This window comes from Candoia aspera, chromosome 9, assembly GCF_035149785.1.
Source record: "Candoia aspera isolate rCanAsp1 chromosome 9, rCanAsp1.hap2, whole genome shotgun sequence".
NCBI lineage: Eukaryota > Metazoa > Chordata > Lepidosauria > Squamata > Boidae > Candoia > Candoia aspera.
The window spans coordinates 3,518,233-3,543,262 of NC_086161.1; the positions used below are offsets into that span (position 1 = coordinate 3,518,233).

Genomic DNA, 25,030 nt, shown 5'->3' on the forward strand with positions numbered 1-25,030 from the left:
TTAAAGGAGTAGTCAAAACAATTATTTTCAAAGGCCTGATCTACATTGGCTTTCGTCCTTCGTTAAGAGCAAGGGGTACCTGAAAATACTCTTCAATGCAGAATGTGCATAGCAAAATTTATAGTTTATCAACTTTTTTAGCCTAACAACAAAATCCCTCCCTCTCTCTTTGTCCTTCCTTCCTTCCTTCCTTCCTTCCTTCCTTCCTTCCTTCCTTCCTTCCTTCCTTCCTTCCTTCCTTCCTTCCTTCCTTCCTTCCTTCCTTCTTTTGGTCCTGGTTTAAAGGAATAGTTGTCTGAATGCATCTACCCTCCTGTCCCATGTTCACTTTGCATGATCTCTGGTTTGAATGATTTCTAGACAGAAACGAAAATAATCAGGGACACAGGGACACAAGAGGGCTAAGAAAAGAGAACTGGAGCAAGCTTTTGAGTATGGATATTCACTGGAGCTTTCTTAGAAAACTTTTTTGTATCAAGTGTTGTTCATGCAGGAAGTGTCTTGTTCCATTTAGTGGAACAAGGCTCAGATTTCCACAGAAGAATGAGATGGTTGAAACCTCCTGGCCCCTAAGCTAAAAAAAAATCATCACAGGTTGGTCATTGTTGCATTTGAAAGGAATAACAAGATCCAGAGTTTCAAGCGGGGTGTGGGCAAATGCTGTGCAAACTTGAAGTTTAACCATAGTGCAAATTGTGTAACTGGGAAGCAGATAACGAACATGTGAACAAATCTGGCGTTTCCCACTAGGGCTGTGTGGTGGCACAGATACAAAGATGCACAACATCAGTTTGGAACAAAAGCATCAGCTGTTAGAAAGCGCAGGAATTAAGAATGGGATAAAATTAAAGATGGGTTTGTAAAAAAGATTACAAAAAGGACTAGCAAACAAGGCAGTGACACGCTCTGTGGCCCAGTCCTGTGCTTGTAAGAATTCCCATTGTGTTCCATGGGGTTTGCTCCCTAGCAGATATGTTCAGGATTGCAGCCTTAACCTAACGATGAAAAGTACCAATGCACCAATAGTTTTCAACGAGAACAAAAATGGGGAAAAAAAGCTATGAGGGAGAGGAGGGTGGAGGTCACAATGTTCACTCATACTCACAGACACATGCACACCGACTAACTGCGGAAGATTAGGGAAGGGATCAAAGGCCTGGGTGGGTGCGTGAATGTTGAAGACATGTAAAGATTTCCCCTCTTCTGCTTGATGGTGTCTGTGGTTCTTTCACACATAGGGCACTTTTGGGGAACTGAGAGGAGCACTGGAACCTGGTGGTGAAGAGCAGAAGGACATGGAGGAAGCATTGAACAAGCAGACATCTTCTCGGAAATAAGACAAGGGACTAAAGGTTGAAGGTACTTTTTGGCAGGTTCTGGTCATCCTGTGAAGAACGATGGGTTAGGTAATCACCTGCATCTGGTATCTCTAAGTGACACTTGTTAAAGTTCTGTGGGGAAGAAAAACACAGATTTAAATTGAGCACAGTATCATTGTAAGCTTATTTCAATGGTAAGTGGCCTTACTATTCATGTGAAATACATGTGACAGAGGTCCCCCCCCCCGATGAAACTGTACATGGTAAAACATGACAGGTATGTATGCAAATCTGTTAGCCAAAAAAAAAAAAGGGGGGGGGAATCCCTATGAATTAATGAAGAAAAATGGAGGAAAATATTGAGAGCCAGTTTGGTCTAGTGGTGAAGGCAACGGGCTGGAAACCAGGAGACCGTGAGTTCTAGTCCCACCTCAGGCACGAAAGCCAGCTGGGTGACCGTGGGCCAGTCCCTCTCTCTCAGCCCAACCCACCTCACAGGGTGGTTGTTGTGGGGAAAAGAGGAGGAGGAAGGAGTAATAGGTATGTTCCCCACCTTGAGCTATTTATAAAAGTAATAAAGGGGGGATATTAAATAAATAAATAAATAAATATTCTTTCTCATGGTTAGAAGAGTCATCCAATATATGTGCAGTATCAGGACAGACCCAAGAAATTCTTCTTGAGTGAGTCCAACCTAGGTTGTAGTCTTTTTGGCACAAGGAATAGACTTTTTCATTTAAAAATGTTATTACACTTCACGGTCTCCAGCTTCTGATTTTATCCTGACTTGGGTTTTTTGGCTTACGTTTAATTTTGGGTTTCTTGGTGTTTTCGGTTATTTTGTGCTTTTTTTTTTTATGAACACTGCGCAGAAAATAAGTTGCATAATACATTAAAAAAAATTAAGCAAAGTCTTGTAAATTAATTATGGGACTTGGAACAAAAGCTTCTTCTTTAGAAGTACAATGGAAATTTGGCCAGTGTTAGAGTTTGTTACCTCCTTTATTTTTATCAACATTAGAAGAGGATTTGGAAGTTCTTGCTTGAGAGAAAATGAGGATAAAGGATTTCTAATAAGAAATTAAATAGAATGTTTTTCCATGCCAGCACCGGAGAACAACTATAATATGGTAGCAGAACAGAGGTAAGCATAGGTTTAAGTCCTCTTACTGGACAAACAATCTCAAAACAGAAATTTTAAAAGACCAGTTGTTAGATCCAATTGATAGAGTCAGATGGAGGAAATATATATTGATCTTTATCTATATTAAGGTAATCAAGTTGGATAGATCTGTGGTTAAAGAAACAACCAAGGTCAGAGGTGGGCAATCTACAGACTTTGGTTGACTCCAGAATCCATTTTTATAGTCTCAGACTCCCTTACGTTCAAAATTTGGCAGTAAACAATATTCTCTTCCCCTCCCTTCTCTGAATTAATGTATAAAATTGATGTGTTCAGCCTCTGGAAAGCAACTATTTTTTTGTTGTTAAAAAAAAAAATCTCCTAAAATAAAAATTGGAACTAAAAAAATCACTCCTGGAGCATCATCCTGTCTTTTCAACTCTTAGACATAGGAAAGAAGTTACTCACCTCCACCTGACATGTTTAAATAAATATTCATATCACACAGTGCTGGAACACAAGACCTTTTTTCTTTTAATCTACTACTCTGGTCATTGATCCCTAGTTGTCTTATTGCCCCTCAGTGGCACAAGAGTGGCACTGACCTTTCACTCTCCCAAATGAGGGCACACTTCACGTTTTCAGTCTGGATAATTTTATAACCTCTCATTTATTAACAAGTCTCTTTCTCTCCACCTCTTCAAATTATTTCCCAGATCTTTCAAGTAATTTGAAGATGGGAGCTGGGATGGAAAGGGATCATTTAGCAGACAATTCCACAAGTCACCTCAGTACTAGACAGAATTTGGAAAGAACATATTTGACAGCATCTGTTAAGGTTGCTTTCAAACAGAACCACATTGTCTACAGCAGAACTTAACCAGGAACATTCGGACCAAGAGAACGTGGACATTCATGCAGGCCAGCAACATGCTGTTCTACCCATTCTTATTTAAACAGAACCTCCACAATTCTGGTAAATGAAAGCTGCACAAATTGGGGTTGGATTTCAAGAGGTGCAATGGAAGGAGAAGGAGAAACATTCTCTATGAATGCTTGGTAAAGGTGCAGTTGTTGCAAGCAAAGTTGAGGTTGAAAGGTTCTCTTTACCCCCAAAGAAGTAAAAAATGTGCCTATCAAGTCCTACGTTTTAAGGTTTCTAGTCTCTTTCTAAAACTGACTTGGAATATCTACCAGGTTTACAATCCATTCAACTTGTGCTACGACCTCTGCATTGGCTACCCTTCGTCCTTCATTAGCAGAAAGATGTTGATCCTGTTCACACAATATGCTCGTTCATGTAAACCCTCAGTTAGGCTGTTGTGGAAACACAAACAGGGGTTAATTGATCTACTCAACTAATTCCCACCATGGGTTGGCATTTAGCTGAGAATAGATATTACACTAACTCCACCTGGTCAGCCGTATTGTGGGAACACCAACCCTATCAATTGTTCAACAGGCAAATTGGTTGAGATTAAAAAAGCTGCATGATTCATAGAGGACTAGTAATAGGAAGTTCCTGGAAAAGCAGACAGGGACTCTATGTTCCAAAATAGGAATTTTTGACCCAGTTAATGTGGCTGCATGTTGCTGGAACCATACCAGGATAAGAGATCTGACAGGGTTGGTGTCTGGATGAGTTAAACATGTTGTGAGAATAGAGTCAAAACACTGAATTGTAATGTAACATGAGGGGCTGGGCCCACAGAGCACACTAAGCCACAAAAAACCTAATCCAAAGTTAATATTGACCATTTTTAGCATGTTGTGCAAAGTTGGCTGCTTAACCTGACCTGGCTAACTCTGTTGGCTGAACGTAGCACCTATCTCCGTGTTCTGACTCTTTAGAACAGTATGTCTCAACCTTGGCAGGTTGAAGATGTGTGGACTTCAACTCCCAGAATTCCCCAGCCAGCAAGGCTGGCTGGGGAATTCTGGGAGTTGAAGTCCACACATTTTCAACCTGCCAAGGTTGAGACACACTGCTTTAGAAGTTCTACCAAGGGCTTTGCCTGGCACTAAAATATTTGATTCTCTTTCTTTTGAAAGGAGCAGCGAAAAAGAATAGACAAACACCAGAAAACCATGTTCTGCCCAGTTCCAAACTAAATGTTTTATGGTGAGATTTTCTTTGGGGAGGGGATAAAAAAATGCAAAACAAACTCCGCACTCTGAGAAACAAAATGTCATTCATGATTTATTGATGGTCTTGCTAAGTCAAGCGAATGCAAGAACTAGCTGGGGATTTTGAGAGAAAGGGCTGCCTTTTTGGGGGTGAAAGAAGCAAAGAGAAGAAAGGAGGTTGGGGTGGGGTGGGGTGGGGTGGGCAGACTGGACCCCTCACTTGCATAGAGTAACAGACAAAGTTTGGGGGAAATGGAGACAAATGGAAAGCGGGGAGGCTGTTCTGCATAACAACTGTGAGTTACTATATGCTTTCCGACTATTAAAGAGTGCAATAAGAATAGCTGCATCTGAAAATTTATATGCAAATTGTACAAATTTTCTCATGGTATCATTTCTTTTGCAAGAGGTACAAACGGGATTCCAACCAGGAGGGGCTAGATTTTTTTTTTTAATGCACCATATATCACATCCTGTGCTGCTTCTCAAAGCTTGGTAATACTTGAATCACATACAGATGATGTGATTTATAATTTATAATTATAATAAGCTGCCCAAAGTCACTGTGTGTGAGCTGGGCAGCCATATAAATTTGTTTAATAAATAATAAAAAATAGAACTAAAATAAAATTTGATTTAGAAGAAGGAGTTTTATTTTGAAAGTTAAGACCTAGAATTGCCATCAGCCAAAGAGCTGGAATCCAGTTTCCCAGAATTCCAAAATTTATTTCTGGGCCCTCAGATGCCATCACCCAAGGTTGTGAACCAGTTCCTCTAGATGCCAGCCAAAGAATGAATGGAGGGTTAGTGCCTGTTACGCTGATCCCATATTAACATGGAAACAGGCCTCACCCCCCCTCCTTGCTTTCCTTTCCAACATGGCCTTGGAGTGTTTAGTAAGTTGTTTGTCCTGCACAGGATTAATTTTTCATGCTGAGCTTGCCATCTGCAGATGTCTACCACTCAGGTTTATGTGCACTGAAGCCTTCAGACCCAGGGATGGTGATGCATATGGGCAGGATTTGCTATTCAGTGCCATTATAGGAAAAGGCAACAGACCATGTTGAACATCAATCATGGAAGTTACAGATGATTAGAGATGAGGATGATCCCATCCTTTAGTCTGCCCCTGACCTGGGCACTTAAAACTTGCAAGCTTTGGGACTACCTATGGATGCTGTGAAGACTTCTCCCCACAGGTAGTGAATGAAGTGGTACAGTCTTAGCAAGTAGAAGCTGTACCCCCTGAGTTTGCAAGGGGGTGAGTTAATAATTTTTGAATGCATCCTAACATTAAACAAGAAATACTGTTTTACAAAGAGAAAAATACCTGAGCACGCACAGTCTGGGCCAGAATGCGCAGCTTTGCTGGGTTTTGTATTGATTTCACCCCCAAAAGGCAGCCATGCCTGCAAGTAATTTCACTCTATTCTATCCCTTCTACAATCTGCTGCATCAGTTATTTAGGCTGACATAAAACAGGAGGGCTTTACATCTAATGGTGTGTGAAAAGTCCTTTTCACTCTGCATTCTTTTTTTTTTAAATTTTTAATTTTAAATCAGACTGGGAGAGTTTCTCAAAGAAAGAACAGAGGGGGGGGGGTTGTCTTGCCTGCCATTTGCAACAAAACCAAACCCATCAGTTCATAAATACTCATAAATATCTCCTGCAACAGCAACTGAGTTGGCTTCCAGGCCACTATTTTACAGGCTCCCCCAAGCAGGTGCTGTCCAAAACAGATGAACGTCAACCACCCTATTTTCTTCAACCCATTGGCTCTGCTGGCTGGGGATTACAGGTTGAAATCAAATAGCTCTGCAGAGCCCTGGGTTGGGGAAACTGAACACTGTGGAAGTAAAACAGGAGCAGAAGAAAAAGGAAGAGATTTATTGAGAAGCACAAAAGACCTGGCCTTCTCTTTGACTGCCTCCTCTGTGTTGACAGTCACTAATTGGCCATAACAAGGCGAGTGCAAAGCTGATGGTGGAAGTGATTCTGATTATTCAAGGTCTCTGCTCCAGGTTGCACTCTAGCTGTTCCAAACTGGACTGGGAGGATTTGGAATCTCCTGCCATCTGCCTTTTTCCACTTTCCCCATCCAACCTGCTCCTGCAGGAGACCTCAGTTCATTTCCAAGAGATAGAAGCAAGAAGAAAAAAAGATGATTCTACATTTATTAATAATAACTGCCAACTGGTGTGCCCTTTGCAGGGCCACCATGAATTTCCAGTAGTCTCATTTACCAGCTAACAAAGTTTGAACTTAAATTAAGGGTAATGAGCTAATTAAATTTAACTGGCACCAATGTCTCCTTTTTCCCTCATTTTCTTCCCTTGTGATCTTTCTCTCATGTAAAGACTCAATTATCTCTTTTCTATTATTATTTCAAATGGGATGTCAAAAGTTGCAGGCGTGTTCTTAACGGATTGGCCGATCTCCGCCAAAAAGGTCTTGTTATGTCAGGTGGTTAGGTTCTGAAAAGCTCTGTTGCCATGTTTTCTCCTCTTGACACAAACTCTATGCTCCCGACAGGTACAAGGGAGCCCAAAATTCTTTGCAGAGTTCTCTTCCTTTCTACAGGGACAGTCTTAGAAGGAAAACCTTGCTGCACTTCGTCCACTTGGTAAAGACACAAGAACCCTGCTAAGCAGGCAAGAAAGAGAAAGAACATTGGGCAAGTTGGCCTACTAGGAAATTTCACCGCCAACAAAAATGCCAAACTTTAAAGCTAATTAATACTTAATCATAATGAATACATTAATAATATGAGACTAGTCTCTCCTTATTGAGAACTACCAGTGTAGCACTTGGAGTTTACACAGTGAAGAGTGGTATAAGATTGGTTGCAGGGGCAGGTCACCTGATTTCTAGCCCAAGAGAATTCTGGGTTATGGAGTCATCTTTCTAGATTGACTTGCCCATAGTTGAGCAGTGGGCAGCACTGGATCCTACCCTTAGGGAATTCTTCAACTAAAGCTTATTTTAGTTAAAGTCATACCAAAGCAGTGGTCGGAGAAGTATCTTCTTCAGCCATTCTCATCTTCCCTGAACACCTAGTGAGCTCTGTGCAGCACTTCTGGTGTCTCAAGACCCTACAATTCATAAGGCTGAAAACCCTCAAGGGAAAGGCAGGCATTCTTGGGAAGGGGAAAAAATGTAGAGTTTCTGCAAAATTGTGTCTCTGCTAAGAAATCTTGCTGCAACCAGATTACATTTTCAAAGTGCCATATGACAGGCTTTATTTTAGAGAAGCTGGGAGGTTTCTCAGCTGTGGATTTTGCAGGATTACTCTCCTTTCACTGATAATAAAAACCATCCATCTCTAATGATGATCAACAACAATAGTAATATAAAAGTAAGACCTCCCAAGATAGATTAAGACATTATCAGCTTCATGAAGGGCAAATTTCCAGCAGAGAGAGAGAGAGAGAGAGAGAGAGAGATGGAGACTACAATCTCCATCATTCCTGCTGGCAATCATGGGCATTGTAATCCAAGTCCTCCAGAAGGCATTGCATTGAAGAGCAACTGCAATCAGTTACGCTGCCGTATATTTTATAATTCAATTTATTGTGTAAACCCAGAAAAGTGGGGTTATTGAGTAACCTAGTCGAGCATGTTACATGAACAAGCTTCCTCTTTTTCCTTTTGGCGTAGAAGAAAGGTGCTCTGAATCTTGTCTGAGTCACACCATCCAGCAACAGCTGATGTTTGGGGCAGGCAGTAAGCAATATCTCTTCACACAAGGCAGAATTCACTTGTGGAACTCCCTGCCACTAGGTGGGAAGGCCCCTGGCTTAGGGGTTGGATATGCTCATAGAAGACAAGCCTTACATAGGTATTGTTTGAGTGAAGATTATTTGTTTCCACAGAATATACCAAAGCTGGCTATGCCAGTTAATGGCAGCCTTCAGTGATTCTCTGAAAACCACTGAAGGCTATCTCTCAGGAGAAATGTGGTTGCTCAGATGATTTTGGCTTCTTCTGCTCTGTGTGCACTCTTTCTGATGCATCTGACTGTCCACTGTTGGAATCAGGATGCGGTGCTGGGTGGGGCTTTGATCTGCTTCAGAAGAGCTGTTCTTGTGCTCCAACCACCTGGGTCCCAGTGTAAAAAGCGTTGTGCCATCTTCTTCAACTTGGTGGTTTCCAAGTGTGTTGGAACCATAACTCCCAAACGTCCTGCCCAGCACTCAGAGTACACCAGGAAGGCATCTGATAGGAGAAGACTACCCTCATGCCCATCCAAAAAGTCTTCAAGGGGGACTAAAAAGAAAGAAAAAGGCTAGGAAAGCAACTTACAGTCCATTCTTGCTTGTATGTCTATGAAGATTTTGATCCTCAACCTGAATGCAGGACGTGGGTGAATTGTAAAATAAATAGGTTATTTTAGCTGCTGGCAGCAACTTCTGTTATTTACTGTTGTCCCTGTGGCACTCTGCACAATGATCTGCAAAGCGTTTTAGTATGGCAGGGAAGCAGAGGGAACTACAGACAAGCAAGGAGGCCCATCCAGCTTCACTCACTTCCACCCTCAATCTGTAATTTCAAGTATGGATGCAGGTGAAACTCAACTCTCTTTCCCCAACAACCAATATCCTAGAAACACCCAAAATAATTTCACACAGCACATTAGCCTAGAGTAGAACAGGGTGGGGTAGAGGGCGGTGGATCGTGCTGCGGGAGCACCGTCCAAAGTTGTGGTGTGCAAATTCGGCAGTTGTGGTTTATTATTCCAATTTTGAGTGTTAGCAACTGGTGTGGAGCCCATCCTGGAGTGGAACAGGCTCAGAAAGGATCCTTCCAAATGACCAGGCACGAGGATTCAGCACATGTGATCCAGGATTCCTAGCTGCATCAAGGAGAAGGAAAGACCCTGAAACTACCAGAGATATGATGTCCATTTGGGGCAATCAAGAGTTTTGGGAAGAGAGACAGAGAGAGATGGAGGGAGGGACAGCCAAATAATGGAGAATATGCAATGGTTCTAAACTAGCATCCTCCCCACATCCCAGCATTGTCTATGGTCCCTCCCTCCCTCTCTCTGTCTGTCTGTCATGGGCATTGTAACCCAAGTCCTCCAGATGGTGTTGCACTGAAAAGAAACTGCAATCAGCTACACTGTCTTATATTTCCTATCTGTCTCTTATAAGCAATTATGTATGTGAAGGGTCTGAAGAACCATGGCCTGCTGAAGACTGTTTCAGTCAATCAGTTAAAAAGGATTAATCAATCAATTAATTTCACAAATTTACACATGGCTAGTAATGATTTTGAGGAAAGAAGTAAGCCCTTCTATTCAGCTTGTTTTTAGATCTGTTTTGGAAACGGTGTCCCCATTTCTCTTCCAGACCGGGATGTCTCTTTGAAAATAATGGTCTATTAACCATCACACTTTCATTCATATATCAGGCATGCATATATATATATATATATGCATGCCTGATTAATCTGCCTGATTAATCAGGAGCACCTTTTCAACCACTCAAAGGTTTTTACTGATTAACCAAGAAAATCAATCAAATTCTGCAGCCCTATTTGCAATAAGCAGAATAACTTCCTGGATTCTCTCGGATATTCTCCCACTATGCTGCTGTGGATTGACTGATTGCCATCTGGATTGCCATCTTGCTCCACCATCCTGACTGAAGCAGCATAGATTCAAGATTTGGCCAAGCACCCCACTTTTAAAATGTTTCATCTATACAAACTCACTGCTCAGGAGAACTCCAAAGCCCCGCTAAGTTCTTGAGATGTGTTCATTCCAGGGTTGACAGCCTGCTGTTCATTGGCAGAGCTGCCAAAGTTCCAAGGACAGCTGAACCATCCATGTCTCCAAGCCATGTCAAAACAGGGAAGCGGCTCCCTTCCAGGATCGGAGCCATATACAGGTAGTCCTTGCTTAATGACCACAACTGGGACCAGAATTTCAGTTGCTAAGCAAAGCAGTCATTAAATGAATGTGACCCAATTTTATGACCTTTTTTGCTGCAGTCATTAAGTGAATCACCACAGGCCTTAAGCGAACCACATGGTCGTTAAGCAATTCCCCATTGATTTTGCTTGCCAAAAGCCAGCCAGGAAGGTTGAAAATCGCAATCACATGACCATGGGATGCTGCAATGGTCATAAATGTGAACCGGTCGCCAAGCACCCAAATTATGATCATGTGACTGCAGGGACGCTGCAACGGTCATAAGTGTGAAAACTGGTCGTAAGTTGTTTTTTGCAACACCGTTGTAAGTCTGGTTGTTAAGTGAGGACTACCTGCAATGTTGGGGATATAATAACCAGTAAGCAACACATTATGCTCTTTCTTGTGATCTCTTCTGATCAGAGAGAAAGGTGGAGAAACTAGATCAGGGACCCCACTCCCTATGTTCCACTGCTTTCAGACTCCACAATATGTTTTTATCCCCCCAGCTGAATGACTTTGTTTCCTAGCATTAGGAATAAATAGTAGTATTTATAATTACCCTCTTTTCAAAAGGTGTGCATCCTGTTTTTGCAAATTCCCTGTAGCCTTTCCGGTGGTATCCTCCAGGTGGGCTGTCAGACTTCTCAGCCATCATGGCCAAGAAGACACAACCACTATTCCTAAGCTATGATTTTATCCAATCCACTGATGAATGTTTACAGGTTCATATTAATCTGCTATCAGACTGTATCTCTGTCATGTTCATCGTTTCAATGTGCTGTATACATCGTAACGTTTCGCATGTCACTTCTCTAACCCGTGTTGGCGGGTTGGAAATTTCCAGCCGTGCCAGGCAGTAATCTTCTTACTGCAACTGTGGAATGTGTGTTTGGGTTATGGCATGTATTCAAGGTTACTTTCCCAGGCAGATGTGTGACGCTTGCCAGGCCTGGGAGGGGGTGGTTGCGATGGTGGGGTGGGGGGGGCGGGATCGGCTTGGAGGCGAGGGTTTTTAGTTTGTATTTGGCGCGCTTTTGCTCATTCTCAGCTTTCTTCGTATTTGCATACTATCCTTTCAATAAATCAGTTTTATTCACTAAACTTTGTTGGGATAAGGCAATCATTACAATCTCATCCTGGTCCCTGCTCTGCAAACCCCCTACAATGTTCCTGTGCTTTTAGCAGTGGTCTGATAAGATGAAATATCCCAGGCATAATTTTCTTTGCCTAGATGCAGCAGGATAAGATCGGCTTTGCAAAAGTGTAAGCCAGAAATTGTCCAGAGCGCTCTTGGTGTTGGCAAAGCTCTTATTATTTGCAGCATCTCAAAATGGTTAATTATAACTTGGATTAGCATGATGTATGAATCCATCTGTCGTCTGGTTCACACACCATGCAAAGCCCCACAAGCACAATGGCTGGGTTCTCACAATACGTTGTCCTAAACCCAACAAATCCCATTATGATTTCAGGCAAGGATGGGTGACCTGCACCTTAAAAGTCATAAAGCGGAAAGCTGATACAAACTGTAGGATGCGCCCTAAAATACTGTATGTGTATTTGAGGTTGATTTTTTAAAAAGGAAAGTCTCCCAACTTTTCCCCAAATCTCAGCCATGATCATATGAGAGCCAGTTTGGTGTAGTGGTTAAGGCTCTGGGCTAGAAACCAGGAGACTGAGAGTTCTAGTCCCGCCTTAGGCACGAAAGCCGGCTGGTGACTTTGGGCCAGTCCCTCTCTCTCAGCCCAAGAGCCAATCAGGTGTGGTAGGAGAGTTCTAGTCCCGCCTTAGGCACGAAAGCCGGCTGGTGACTTTGGGCCAGTCCCTCTCTCTCAGCCCAAGAGCCAATCAGGTGTGGTAGGAGAGTTCTAGTCCCGCCTTAGGCACGAAAGCCGGCTGGGTGACTTTGGGCCAGTCACTCTCCCTCAGCCCAATCCACCTCACAGAGTTGTTGTTGGGGGGAAAGAGGAGGCAGGAGTATTAGGTATATTTGCCACCTTGAGTTGGCCAAAATATATAAAATGCAGCATAAACATCTAATAATAATGATAATAATAGTAAGTCTGATCTGGCTCCATCAACTTGTGGACTTCACAATGTTAGGTGTTGACTTTGGCCCCAAAGGATTGCCCACTCATACTTTAATGGGATGTTTGAACCCTATTATTATAAGTAAATCAGACCTTTATTGCACCATGGTGGAAACAACAATAGCAGCTCTGTTGCAACGCTAATGCTGCTGGGGGTGACTGGGGAAATTCACTGGTCTACTCTTCCTTGCAATCCCTCTGACATGAAGTTCAACTTTTTGGCTTAAGATGCCATCATCTTCATTCAGAGGAACTGTGTCGGAGGGTGAGCTATGTTGCTCCATCTCGGCTTCATTTGCACCTTCTGAAAGTGTCGATCTATCCCACCTTTTCTTGGAGGGAGGAAAAACTCAATCTCCGTAATAGACACGAAGTCTGGTAGCATCTTCAAGACTAACCAACTTTATCAGGACATAAGCATCAGCTCACAAACATTGGTTAGTCTTGAAGATGCTACTAGACTTCATATCTACATTGCTGCTCTAGAGTCACCCAGTTCTTCCCTGCTAACTCTGCTCTCCAAAGAAACTCTCCTGCCCTCCTTGTTTCTCTTCTTCTCCATTGTACAAAGGAAGGCAAGTTACTACATGCATAAAGCATAAAATAAATCTGGGATCCGCTCTTGCTTGCTTTGTACAGACAATTCAAAGGAGGGACAGGGACGCAACTAGAGCGGGGCAACCGGGGCAGGTGCCCTGGGCACCGTGCTGGTGGGGCGCCAAAATGAGCACTGGGGGGGGTGCCAAAATGGGCGCGTAATCCATGTTTGCCCTGGGCGACACAGACTCTAGTTGTGGCCCTGAGGAGGGGAACTGTCGAATCACTAGGACCATGCATATCCCTGGCAGGAAGATGAAGGGAAGGACAGAGGAGACATTTCAGATGCAAGAGGAACAACACCACAAGTTGCACTGCAAGGAAGGGAGGAGGACAAGATGCTCTGTTACTATGTACCTTGAGGACAGCATCTGAGGGGGGAAAGGCTTACAGTGTCATGCGCTAGCATACGTTAGCCTGGATGGTTGCGTACTCGACCAGATCTCCACCAGCAGGAATTGAAGTTCTGGGACTGGCTGATGTCGTCAGAACGGAGGTGTCCAGCTCTGCATATTGGACATTGGGATCCTTGCTGTCATCTGCAGTCTGAAGATGAAAGAGCAGTGATGTGTTGACCGGAAGGAGGGCAGAAGGAAGGAATTCGGGGAGAACTGTTGTGGGAAGAGACATGGAGGTGGAAGGATATGGGGAAGACATAGCCACACCACACACACCAGGGATCGTGCCAAGAGAAGGAGGCAAGGGAGGAAGGAGAGTAAGGCAGTCAAGTGGGGGAACCAAAGTGCAAAAGGAAACGTAGAATGACAGTGAGGAATTGATTGCAAGTATAAGAGAAACACTGTTCTGAAGATCTGAATCTCTAAGAAGCATGATTAATGAGACGGCATCTTTCTAATCTGCAAATGGCTTTCCAATCTTTAGGGTGTTTGCTTTTGTCTGTTTCTCTGTCTATCTGGAAGCATTCATATGATATTCTGCAGCCAGGTGCTTTCTCAACTGGGTTGCTTATTCAGGTCATCAAAGAGGGAACCACTAAAGCTTCATCAAGTCCATACCTGTGACAAAATCAAGGGGGAAATCACAGAAAGATGGCATCAGAGAAGGAACTCTGGGGATTTCAGGCCCAATCTATCCAGAAAACACCCAGTAGCAAAGACTACAATGCTGCGAAGACAGAGTTTTCTGAGATCAGGATGAATGAAGAAAGAGGCTTTTAGCTGTTGTGCTTCACCAGACCAGATGTTTGGGATGCACCAGGAAAAGGAACTTTAGCCTGCATGCGCACACACACACAGCTTCCTTTTCTCCAGAGTTCCCATGAAAACAGGTCCCACTGACGTCAGTGCATATCCCTGCTCTAAAAATGTGCCTTCTCATTTTGATTAAACCTCCTGCCTGCCTCCCTTTTAACCCCTGGGTCCTTCAAAACCTTTTGGCTGCAGAGATTATTTTGAAGGAGCGCCAATACAGAACCCTCCCTTCATTTCAAATGGCTCACAGCAACTGACCAGCTGCAGGGAGGCCATTCAAAGAAATTTTATGGCTTCAGAACAAGCACTTTGAAGCCCGTTGCTAGGTGGACTGATTTGGCAAATAATTGCCTGCCTCCAAGTCCCATATCCTAGGCTTGATTCCCTGTTACATGCCAAGGCTGAGTGCTTTCCTTCCATTGCTTGATGAGCAGCGGAATGGCATGAGACTCAGCTGAAACTGTGTCACCAGTTTTTGTCCTAATGTCTGACTGGCAGAAATGCAGTACAAAAACTTTTTCCCACCTAGCCATCTAGCACTGGTTCCAAATGATACTGGTGGGCCCTGTTTGGCCAATGTGCTTCTCTAGATCAAGGGCAGGGTAGCAGTTCATCAAGAAAAGATGTAAGTAACTGAGAAGGGCCGTGAGGCTGCACGGAGCAACACATGAAGGAACCTGAAGCTGAAGTCATCTGTTGTGATGGGGTACAAGCCAGCCTAGGTCATATCAAGCCTCTACAGACTTGTCAAACTTGTCAAACTTGTTAAGAATTCCTGGAAGAACTAATTCTGAGAGATGTGGGCCACAGCCACATCTAGCGTACTGGTTCTCTTCAGCCCCTTTGATGCAACCTATCTAGCCAGGTGCAATGCTGCAATTGGCAATGCGCAAGCCAAGAGGAAACCTTCACATCTAAACATCAGCCCCAGAAAACTGCACCGAGAGAGATAAAGGGCCAAAAGAGAAAAAGAAGCAAGGATACCCATGAGAATTGTCTGCCCTGCATGGGTGTCTGGTCAAAAAAGTCAAGAGAGGGGCCACAACAGTGTGATGTTCATTCTGCCCATTCTTTGTGTGTGTCACATGCACGGGTAGGGTTTGAATCAGAGTATTGGGCTGTCATCTTGACTTTTTGGACCACACCTGGCAGACCCCGCCCCCCCTGCTGAGGCTGTTCTCCACTTTCAAGGACGCAAGGTTGGTTGCTGGAGATAAAAGGGTCTTTTCTCAACTAGCCTTTCTTCTCCCTCCCCTTCTTATGCTCTGCCCACTTCCCATCTCTTCACCTTAGCAGTTGCGTGACAATCATCAGCAAGAACAGGTATGCATCCACTCATCCTTGGAGTAAACCACCTTTCCCTCCCAAAGAAGGTGAGGCTGGATAAGGGATTTCTTGGACAATAAAAGCACACCCCTCCTTCCTCTGCACTGCCGTCACATGATTTCAAGAATCAGATCAACAGCCCTCCTCCTTAGCATTTACAGCAGACATTTTTACTGTTCACACAGCTTCAGGTATAAGCAACAATCTCAACAAGAGGTCTGCAGAGTGGGCCAGCCTTGGGACCCTCAAGACAGCATGAAATTTAGGCTCCTTTAATCCTCTCTTCCCCCCCACCCCCTCTCTTCCACTGTAGTTCAACCCCCTCCTCATTCCCAAGTGGTGGCCTTTCCATGATCTTCCAGCATTTTCACTCTGAACATTTGCTGTAATGCAGATAACTCTAGAGGTGCAGGTTTAAATCAGCTGCACTGCAATACAGGATAGCAATGTGGATTTAAAAAAAACCACACATTTTTGGGAGAGAGAACTGCAGACAGGCTCCAGAAAGATATGCATTCTTGCAATAAAAGAGAAAGGGGAATGGGAAATAGTCTAAATGCTGTTCTTTGCAAAATCATGATTCATTTTCCTGTCTTGGCCAAAAGAATAGAAAGGTCTCAGTGTGGACCTTCACCTTTAGTGAGGGGTGTTTTTGTCCCTGTCCCCATGCCTTTATCCTTCCCCACCCCAGCTGGACATGGGTCCTGATGTCCAATACTTAGATGGCTTAAAGACAAAGATGGCTTGGTCTGTTAACAAGTAGTAGCCAGGATACCAAAGTGGAGCCTCTGTATTCAGAGAGAATAAACCAGTAATAGGAAATGATAAGCATCTAGAAAAATATCAGAAATTCAGATGCATTAAGGAATACTGGATGGAAAACAAACTTTTTGGAGGAACAGACCAAGCTCCTTTTAGAGGCCCACAAACCAAACCACGCCCTTCCCCTGTTCTGATTTGATCTGACTTGATGTTACCAACTTTTTATTCACCTTGTATTGTGGTAGTTGCTTACCCGGGTATGGATTCCTGCCTAGTTTCAAGATAATGGCCTAGAATGAAGACTAATATGGAGGAACTTCAAGACTAAACTTGTCCTTACCAACTTGTCAGTGTGTGGAGTAGACTCAGTGGCTGCCATGTCATAATAGGGGGGCTGGGATGATGTTTTCTGGACCTCTTCCTCTTGTTCCTTCATGTTATCCAGGTGCACAACCTGTAGTTGAGACAGTAGGTAAAGGTCAAGACAGCAGTCCATGCCCATGGGAAAAACTATTTTCCAAAGTGGATTTGATGGTGAGACCATCGCACTACAGAGGCATGTTTCCCACCTTGAGAAACAGGGATTTAGTTACCACCTTAGCTACCACCTATCCTTAACAGGAAATCCTGAGAACCTTAGGGACACCGGATGGTCAATGTGAGACAAGTAAGCTGAGTCTGGACTCATCTTTATGGAAGATGAGAAAACTATTCGAGGAATTAGGATCAAACATTACTGCGTGCTGGAATCCCTGCTTTGCATGCAGCAGGCCCCAAATCCAGTCCTTAGCAATTCGAAAAAGAGAACTGCAGCTGACCAGAGAAGTCAGTGTTGTGTTAAACATACACATAATCCAACTTGGCATCAGGAAGCTTCCGTATAAATCCTTAAGTCACTGAAATAATGGTGAAGCTGAGGACTAAATAATGGAGAAAATGGAGACGGTTCATTTCAAATGTCCATTTTACTTTCCTCCTATCTCTTCTTCTATACTTGGATGATACCATTGTGGAATAATGAGGGAAGCCTTTCATTCTTGCAATTCCTTTATTCTAGGAGGCATCTGAAACCAGCTAATTGATGTCCAGATGTTGAGACTCATTCTAGAACTGGCCCCTGAGTTCAGGAGGCATGCTGGGAAATAAACTTTTGGATACCCAATCCAAATGTTCCCCATATTAGGTCGGTAGGGTAAAACCAACAAATGGGTGGGGCATCCTACTAGCGGAGAAGATACCTGGATGTTCTCTGCAGTCCGTTGGCTTTTCAATTCTTGCTTCTGGTTGGGAGGCAGAGAAGCAGGCTTGTGGGAAGAGGGGAGGTCGATCCTGTAGGAAGGAAAATGGCCAGTTGGAGACACAGAAATTTGCTGGTTGGTAGGCTCAAGTCAAGAGCCTCGTGTGGCGCAGAGGGGTAGGCAGCAGTACTGCAACTGAAACTCTCCCTGTGACCCGGGCTTGATCCCAGCGGAAGCTGGATTCTCTCTCAGGTAGCCGGCTCAGGTTGACTCAGCCTCCCATCCTTCCTTCCGAGGTCGGTAAAATGAGCACCCAGCTGGCTGGGGAAGGTGACAACTGGGGAAGGCAATGGCAAACCACCCCGCTCTACAGTCTGCCAAGAAAACGTCGCGAAAGCAGCATCCCCCCAAAGTGTCAGATGTGACTCGGTGCTCGCACAGGGGGCCTTTCACCTTTCACCAGGCTCAAGTTACTCCAATCAACTAACTCTGATGTCCAAGAGATGCTCCTGCCAACTCTACATTAAATAAGGTTTCCAGTGTTACAAGACTGTAAAATCTTGTGAGATTTCAGCAGCTTCATGCAAGTTCTCATTACGTTGCCAAAATCTCACAAGCTCTTGTATAAGAAGGTTGAGATTTCTCCACCCACCCTCCATTTCCCTCCCCCCCGCCAGACTGTGACAGCAGGTGGAATTGTGGCTGCAAGCCGAAATGTCTTTTGCCCAAGTTAATTTTGAACAAAAGCATTTTCACATTTACTCAGGGCACAAACTGTAGTTCGAGCAGTTATGTATGGCAAGCAGGAAATGAACCACTGCCAGGAATTGGAATTTGGCTTTTCTCTCTGCTTGGCTTTTCTTTCCTAACATAGTATTTTTTTTTCAAAATGGGGGAAAAATGCTCCCCATTTTTATGAATGGTTATTTCCAAAGACATTATAGTGCAAATGGCTCAGGCGGACCCATACAATTCAGGTGGAAGTGGACATACACTGGCAGCGTAATGCATTAACAAAAACCGAAAAACACATTTCAGGAGCAAGGATGGGTTTTTAGATCTTCCGCTCTCTAGCAAGTCTCTAAATAGCCAAGTCAGGTAGAGGTATAAGTTCAGATGCATCTCCCTACCAAGATACAACACTGTCAATGCACCCCCCTCTATGCAGAAACAGTGTGGCCCGTGCGCATCGTCTTGGATTTTCAGCACCATGGACAACTCTCGCCTACTCAGCACTACTGCAATGTTCTGGATTAATTCCAAAAAAAGTGTTTCAGAGCATACAGGGTTTTGAACATCGCTCCTATGTGCAACTTTTTAAAACAGCAGCATCTTTTTCCCAGGAACACACTGAAATTTCAGAGGGCAGCTGCATGCAATCCAAAGAAATGCAGTGGTTGTTGGAAAGAGTTGTACTCAGGGGTGATGCTGGCACTCCTGCGTGTTCCAATGTATCTTTTTCAAATTATTCCCGAATGGTTGCAGTTCCTGAATTGTTTCTACGCAGTGCATCTTGAATGCCAAACAAAGTCCCTCAATCCCAGGAAGGCCCATACAGACGTAGCCTTAGCTACTGTTACCTATCATCTCATATAGTCTTAAAGAATGATCCCCAAACAGATGTAACTTGGGAGTGGTACTCACAGGTCATTGTCAGTGTCTGAGTGATTCTTTTTTTGTCTTCTGTAGATGACGAAGACTGTAACAGCCCCACCAATAATGAAAACAGCAGCAATCACAGCACCCAGGATTCCAAAAATGCCTCCGATACCCACCTGGGGCAATGGCTTATCTGTAACAACAAAGAAGAAGTTGAACAAATAGATTATTGTTGTTAATAGTAACAATTATACTTCTTTTTATCACTTCTTTGTATTTTCATTACTATTTATTCTACTTGTAAATATTCTACTAAGAGGGGTAGAACAATCTAGCTATCACTTTTCACTGATGTAAGTGTTGCAATCTGCCAAGGGCAATACCGGGAGGGAGGGAGGGAGGGAGGGAGGGAGGGAGGAAGGAAGGAAGGAAGGAAGGAAGGAAGGAAGGAAGGAAGGAAGGAAGGAAGGAAGGAAGGAGAAATATTGTTCATCCAACCCTGCATTAGAGGTTATTATCATATCAGTTTTGGTTTTTGACAGGCAGTTTAAGAACAGACTGTACTCCGATTGTAGAAGATATGTATGCCAAAATTCATGACATGTCCAGATAGGGGATGGATCTCTCTGAATTCCTAAAAAAGCTGATTCTGGTGGTATAATCTTGGATAGTTAACTTGTGGATCTAGATCTGCATGAGACCCCTAGGATAATTTCATGGGACTCTCAATCTAATTCTGAAAACCTCCATGCAGAAGAGCAGGCCAAACCTCTGGGAAGAGTTATCTATCCCATCTCTGCATCTGCTGCTTATGAAAGAGAGAAAAGGATGCCAGGAAAAGCAGGTCGTCAGAGACAGGTGTCCCCACCCAAATTTTCTTGATTCGATACAGCTTTGCACTTGGATTCCCCTGGTGAAATAAGAAGCCTTCAGCTTGATTGCTTTTCAAAATTCAAAAGCTCAGTACTGGGTATCTTTGTCCATCCTGGATGAATGGTGATTTGCCCTCTGCAAATGGCTTCTCTCCCCCTCCTTCTTTGCAGCAGTGGCTATTCCTGCATTTCTTGCCCAGTGATGCCCACTGATTGCCCAGTGACTGCCAATCAGGTCAGAAAATCTCTGGATCCCAAGAGTTTTGCATACCAATCACATGCTGCTCCTCAATCCTTTCCTTCCCAGTCCTGCCACCTGTACATCTTCATCTTGCCAGACTGTCATCCTTGCTGCTCCTGCCTGTCTTTGCAGAGTTGTTTTATTCTCCTGGCCCTGCAAGACTCTTTTGTCTTTCCAGCAAAATAAAGCTGCCTGCCTGGTGATAGATAGGGCCATCCGGGTCTCCATCATAGAATGACATGGCCTTCTCAGCTGCAGCAGGTGTAAGGCAGGTTGGGTGAGTAAGTGCCTGGGAGTTGCATCTCTCATTCTCCTACCAGCCAGGAGGAGGTGAGGTATGGTGCAGGGGGATGGAAAACCCAGGTGCAGCTGCTTCCCAGGTCATTGTTAGCTTGTTGGCAAGGTTGCACACTACATCCTGGTAATGTGAGCATGAATTAACAGGCCAGATCAAATCTGATAGCCCTCAGGCAGCTTCAGAGCATTTTCCTAGTTTGTTTCATGTATCAGTTGGAAGGAAGGAAGGAAGGAAGGAAGGAAGGAAGGAAGGAAGGAAGGAAGGAGCTTATATGTGTGAGAGAAATGTTCTTTACTGAAACTCTCCCTGGGTTTGCTAGTTTTCTGCTCCCATTATAAGAAATCTTTGAGGATCACAGATTATGCTGAGCTATTATGTGGTTTGTTTTGGTAGCTTATGACTTGACTCAACACGGGGATTCAACCATTAGCCTTTGCTGCACAAAGCATGGCTTAAAAGAATAATGCCTTAGTGGAGCCGTTCCATCTGTGGCTCCCCACCTGCCCAAGTTCATCTCTTATGTTTTCAGCAGCATAAGATGGAAAATAGCCTACATGGGGTCTCATGAATTCATTCCCTTGAGCCACACCTGCCCCACTGGAAAAAGGGGTCCCATTGGCATCTCTCTGACGGTGTGGTGGAACCTTTCAGATATACAGCATATTGTGCATAGACAGCTGGCAGGCATGGCATTGTTGGGGTGGAGCTGTTCCATGTGTCTCCTTCCAACTCACCTATTTGGGAGATGCAATGGGAGAAGCTCATTTCTTTGGCTGAACCTAAATTATTGAATATTCATCTTGTGACAAAATAAAGTGATGTGCATGCATGTGTGAATTGGACCTCCTAAGTTAGGGTTGGGAAGACTTGTGGTAATCAAATTTCAGTGGGATCCTGCAGGATTCCAGGCAACTGATCTACTAGTTGTTTGAGTGGCAGGCAGCCCACTCAGCTTTCACCGGATAGAATTGGCTCATGTCTTTCTCACTGTATTATAGCACCTTTTTGTTACCAAAATGAATTGAGACCATCCCTTCCTTTCATGATGCTGAGAAGGCACATGTGGTTCTCCCATTTCCCCAGTTAACACCCCAAGAACTCCCTGAGGAAGGCAAGACTGGGAAAGTCTTGATCACCCCAAGGAGCATGGTGGTGAAACCAAGTTTTGGACCCAAGTTCCAAAGCAAATAATTTGACATCATAATCACATCATATCAAACCAGAGTTTCATTTCAGTGAGTTGATATCTCTGTTCCCTGCTGGTTTGTTTCCTGCTGCCTGTGCTTTCTTTACATTCTGTGGCTGTGTTATTGTATTTTTTTATTGGATGGAATTATTTTAATCATTTCATTTTCCAGTGAGCCCTCTTGAGAGTGCTATGGTGGAAAGACAGGGTATTATATTTCCTCCTAAATACATCTAAGTAGAGTTGAAAATAAATATAGCTCCAGAATCATACCCCAAGATTTGGAGCTGAAACTGGGCACCTGCTCTGTTTCTGGGACCCCTTTATTTGGGGCCAGAAACTGCTTTTGGCTGCTGTTTAGATTTTTAAAAAAAGGGGGGGCAGCTTTGCAGAGAGCAGCTTTCTGCATCTCTCTTAACCTACTCAGTCCTTAAGGTTTTATACTATAATAGCACTTGAAAAAGCTAATAGTTTCATTCTTGGGAATAGAAGCAGCACAAATCCCTAGAGGAAGGAGGGGGATCTAAGGACCGTTTGCCCTCTGCTATCTGTGGGCTGATTATGGGCCTTTCCCAGCTTGGCAGAAGAAAGGGGTGCCCTAGGTTGCAAAAATGCCCCCCTCCCTGTAAAATCAGACAATGCTGGGGGCCAGAATGAGTTTGCTGGGAAAGGATTTTGAAACACATGATAAAAGGATTTAATATGTGCTACCTTCCAAGCTAATTAAAGTTGAAAACCAGCTAATTGGTACTTTGTACTTCTAGCTCCAGTGGTGATGAAAGAGAATGATAATTGGGAGGATGGAAAGACAGAGTAAGGGAGTGGGAGAAAGAGGGTGAAATGACCTGATCATCTGCAAATAACGGGGCAGGAAGGCAAAGAGTAGAGTGGGAAGGTGTTTAGCTACAGAGCAACATCCAGGACCATCTTAGGAGGTGGGGGAAGAAAAGACCCACAAGAAACCAACTGCTTTTCTTCTAACATTGGTAATGTATAAGAGGCAGAGGAAGGCTGCATTGGATGGAACAGAATCTTGCAGCTTGGCAGCAAAGAAGAACAATCTCAATCAAGGAGCCACTTCATGACATTGGCAAGCTTCTCCTCTCCATCAATTTTATTTGTACTTAAGTCAGATCTTCATGCTACATTTTGGTTGCAATCCAGACATCTTACACTCACTTTCGATAAGGGGCGGGGCAACATTTCCTGCAGAGTTGAAAGAACGAGTTGTGCAACCTTCCAATTTTCATGGTTGAAGACAGGCAGCACCTGATCCTTCTAGCCCAGATTAGGTAACTAATGCCTTCCAGATGTTTGGGGCGATAGCTCCCTCAGTCCTCTGGGGTTGGTCACGCTAATCAGAGTTCAAGGTCCAATCCCAGCTCCAAGGGAGCACTTTTGCAACCCTGTCAGTTTCTTCCTGGGCTGTAAATAACATTCTATTTATAATTAGCCCATAGCACTGGGATTTGTCCAGCTTTTCCAGTAATCAGATTTAGCAGCTTGGTTTGGTTGATGCTTATGACCATAAACACCACCCCACCTGATCGCTCTGCACTGTGGCCATGAGGATGCACAGAGATGGCCTTCCCTGGCAGCTTTGCCTGGTGTCCAAATAGAGTGCTCCTCTGTGCAGAGGCTCCTTTTGGTTAGCCTGGCTAATAGATGCAAGATGGCCTATCTTCCAGAAATTGGTTTAGCCCTTCTTGGAACACTTACTGTCTCAAGAACATGTAGGAGGCAGGATGCTTTTCCAGGGCCAGACCTTTTGGTTTTTTACCACAAGGGTCTGTTCCCATCTTTTGCCCCTTCCTCACCAAGTCCCTCTGGACTGCCCCCCAGCCTGCAAGCCCTCCCTTAGCCCTGTAGGAGTAAGTATCATCAAGATGAATGGGAGCAGCCCAAAGCTATCAGCACACGAGACCGATCTTCTGCTTTCTTCTGCCTGCCCCCCTCCCCCAGCAGGGCCCACTCTTTCTCTCCCTAAACGACACCTTCCTGTAAATAATATTTCTGCTCCGCGACAGCTCACTTAACAGCCAGGTCTAAGCAGACAGCCAGAGTGATTTGGTAAGATCTTTGTGACTGCATTAAAGATTGCGGTGGGAGATTACTTTGGCTGGGAGGCAGAGGTCTCTTCAGGATGGATTGGCCTCTACTGGCCATCTTGGGAGCAAAGGAGGGGCAGGATGGCCTCTCCCTCCAGGAAAGTCCATAAATCTAACGAGGCACGGAAAGCAGAGTAGCTCCAAGTGGAAATCAGGCCGAGCTTCTGCTGTAAATCGGGGTGATGGTGCCAACAGCAGAGGTGCAGCGACTGTGCTGAGCTCAAAGGAAGATGCAAGAGGTTGAACGGCTGAAAAAGAAGCCATTCCCGGCTAGGTTCCAGCTTTAAAACAATGCACTTATTTTGGCTGGCCCGGGGACGGGCCACCTGCACCCCAAAGCTGCAACTGGTCCTCAGTTCCAAAGCTCCTCACTACAAGTCACAATGATGTCAAAATGGCAACACACGAAGCACCTACTTGTGAAGTGCATCATGCACATCATTTCCATGATTGTGTGATGTCACGTATATCATCCCTTGTCTCCTTGTGGACACCTGTGATGGTTAGTTTGACTTTAGATTAGTTCAATGAGTGTAGGTAACCATTACAGATTGGGAATCATGGTTTATGGCATACGAAGACCTTTGTAGGTATTACCCAAACCATGGTCCATTGGAGTTCCTACACTGCACTGGTTTACTACAGTGTAGGAATTCTAATGATCAATCCAGCTTCCTCTTGTATCTTTAGCAGGTGCTGGTTGCCAGAGAGATGACCTTGGAGCAACTATGCAGCAATTGTTACAAAAAGCATGTTTTAAGGCTGGCAATGAAGAAAACAGAAAGAAACTCAAACTGGTTCTGCCTTAACGCTCTTTGGTATAAGGGCGAAGGAAGGGAAAGCACAGGCCTCCAAGATTCTGTTCCTACATCAATAAAGCAGAGTGGCCAACATGGAAGGGCTGACAGATATCTCCAGCTAAATGTGTTTCATAGTAGAGAGATGAGAGATAAACAGGATCAACCTCTCGTATTTATAATTCAAGGCATCTTAAAGGGCGTGGCTGCAAAAACCG

At 44.1% G+C, this 25,030-nt stretch overlaps 1 protein-coding gene across 1 annotated transcript in view; it reads right to left on the minus strand.

The window, feature by feature from the left end:
- Positions 1-915: 915 nt before the first annotated feature.
- The window catches only part of NECTIN1 (nectin cell adhesion molecule 1), a 143,520-nt gene continuing 119,405 nt past the window's right edge, over positions 916-25,030 (minus strand). Inside the window, 5 exon segments of the mRNA XM_063311227.1 lie at positions 916-1,369; positions 1,371-1,451; positions 16,814-16,927; positions 17,712-17,802; positions 19,356-19,503. Coding sequence (XP_063167297.1) covers positions 1,229-1,369; positions 1,371-1,451; positions 16,814-16,927; positions 17,712-17,802; positions 19,356-19,503 — 575 coding nt within the window. The 3' untranslated portion in view covers positions 916-1,228.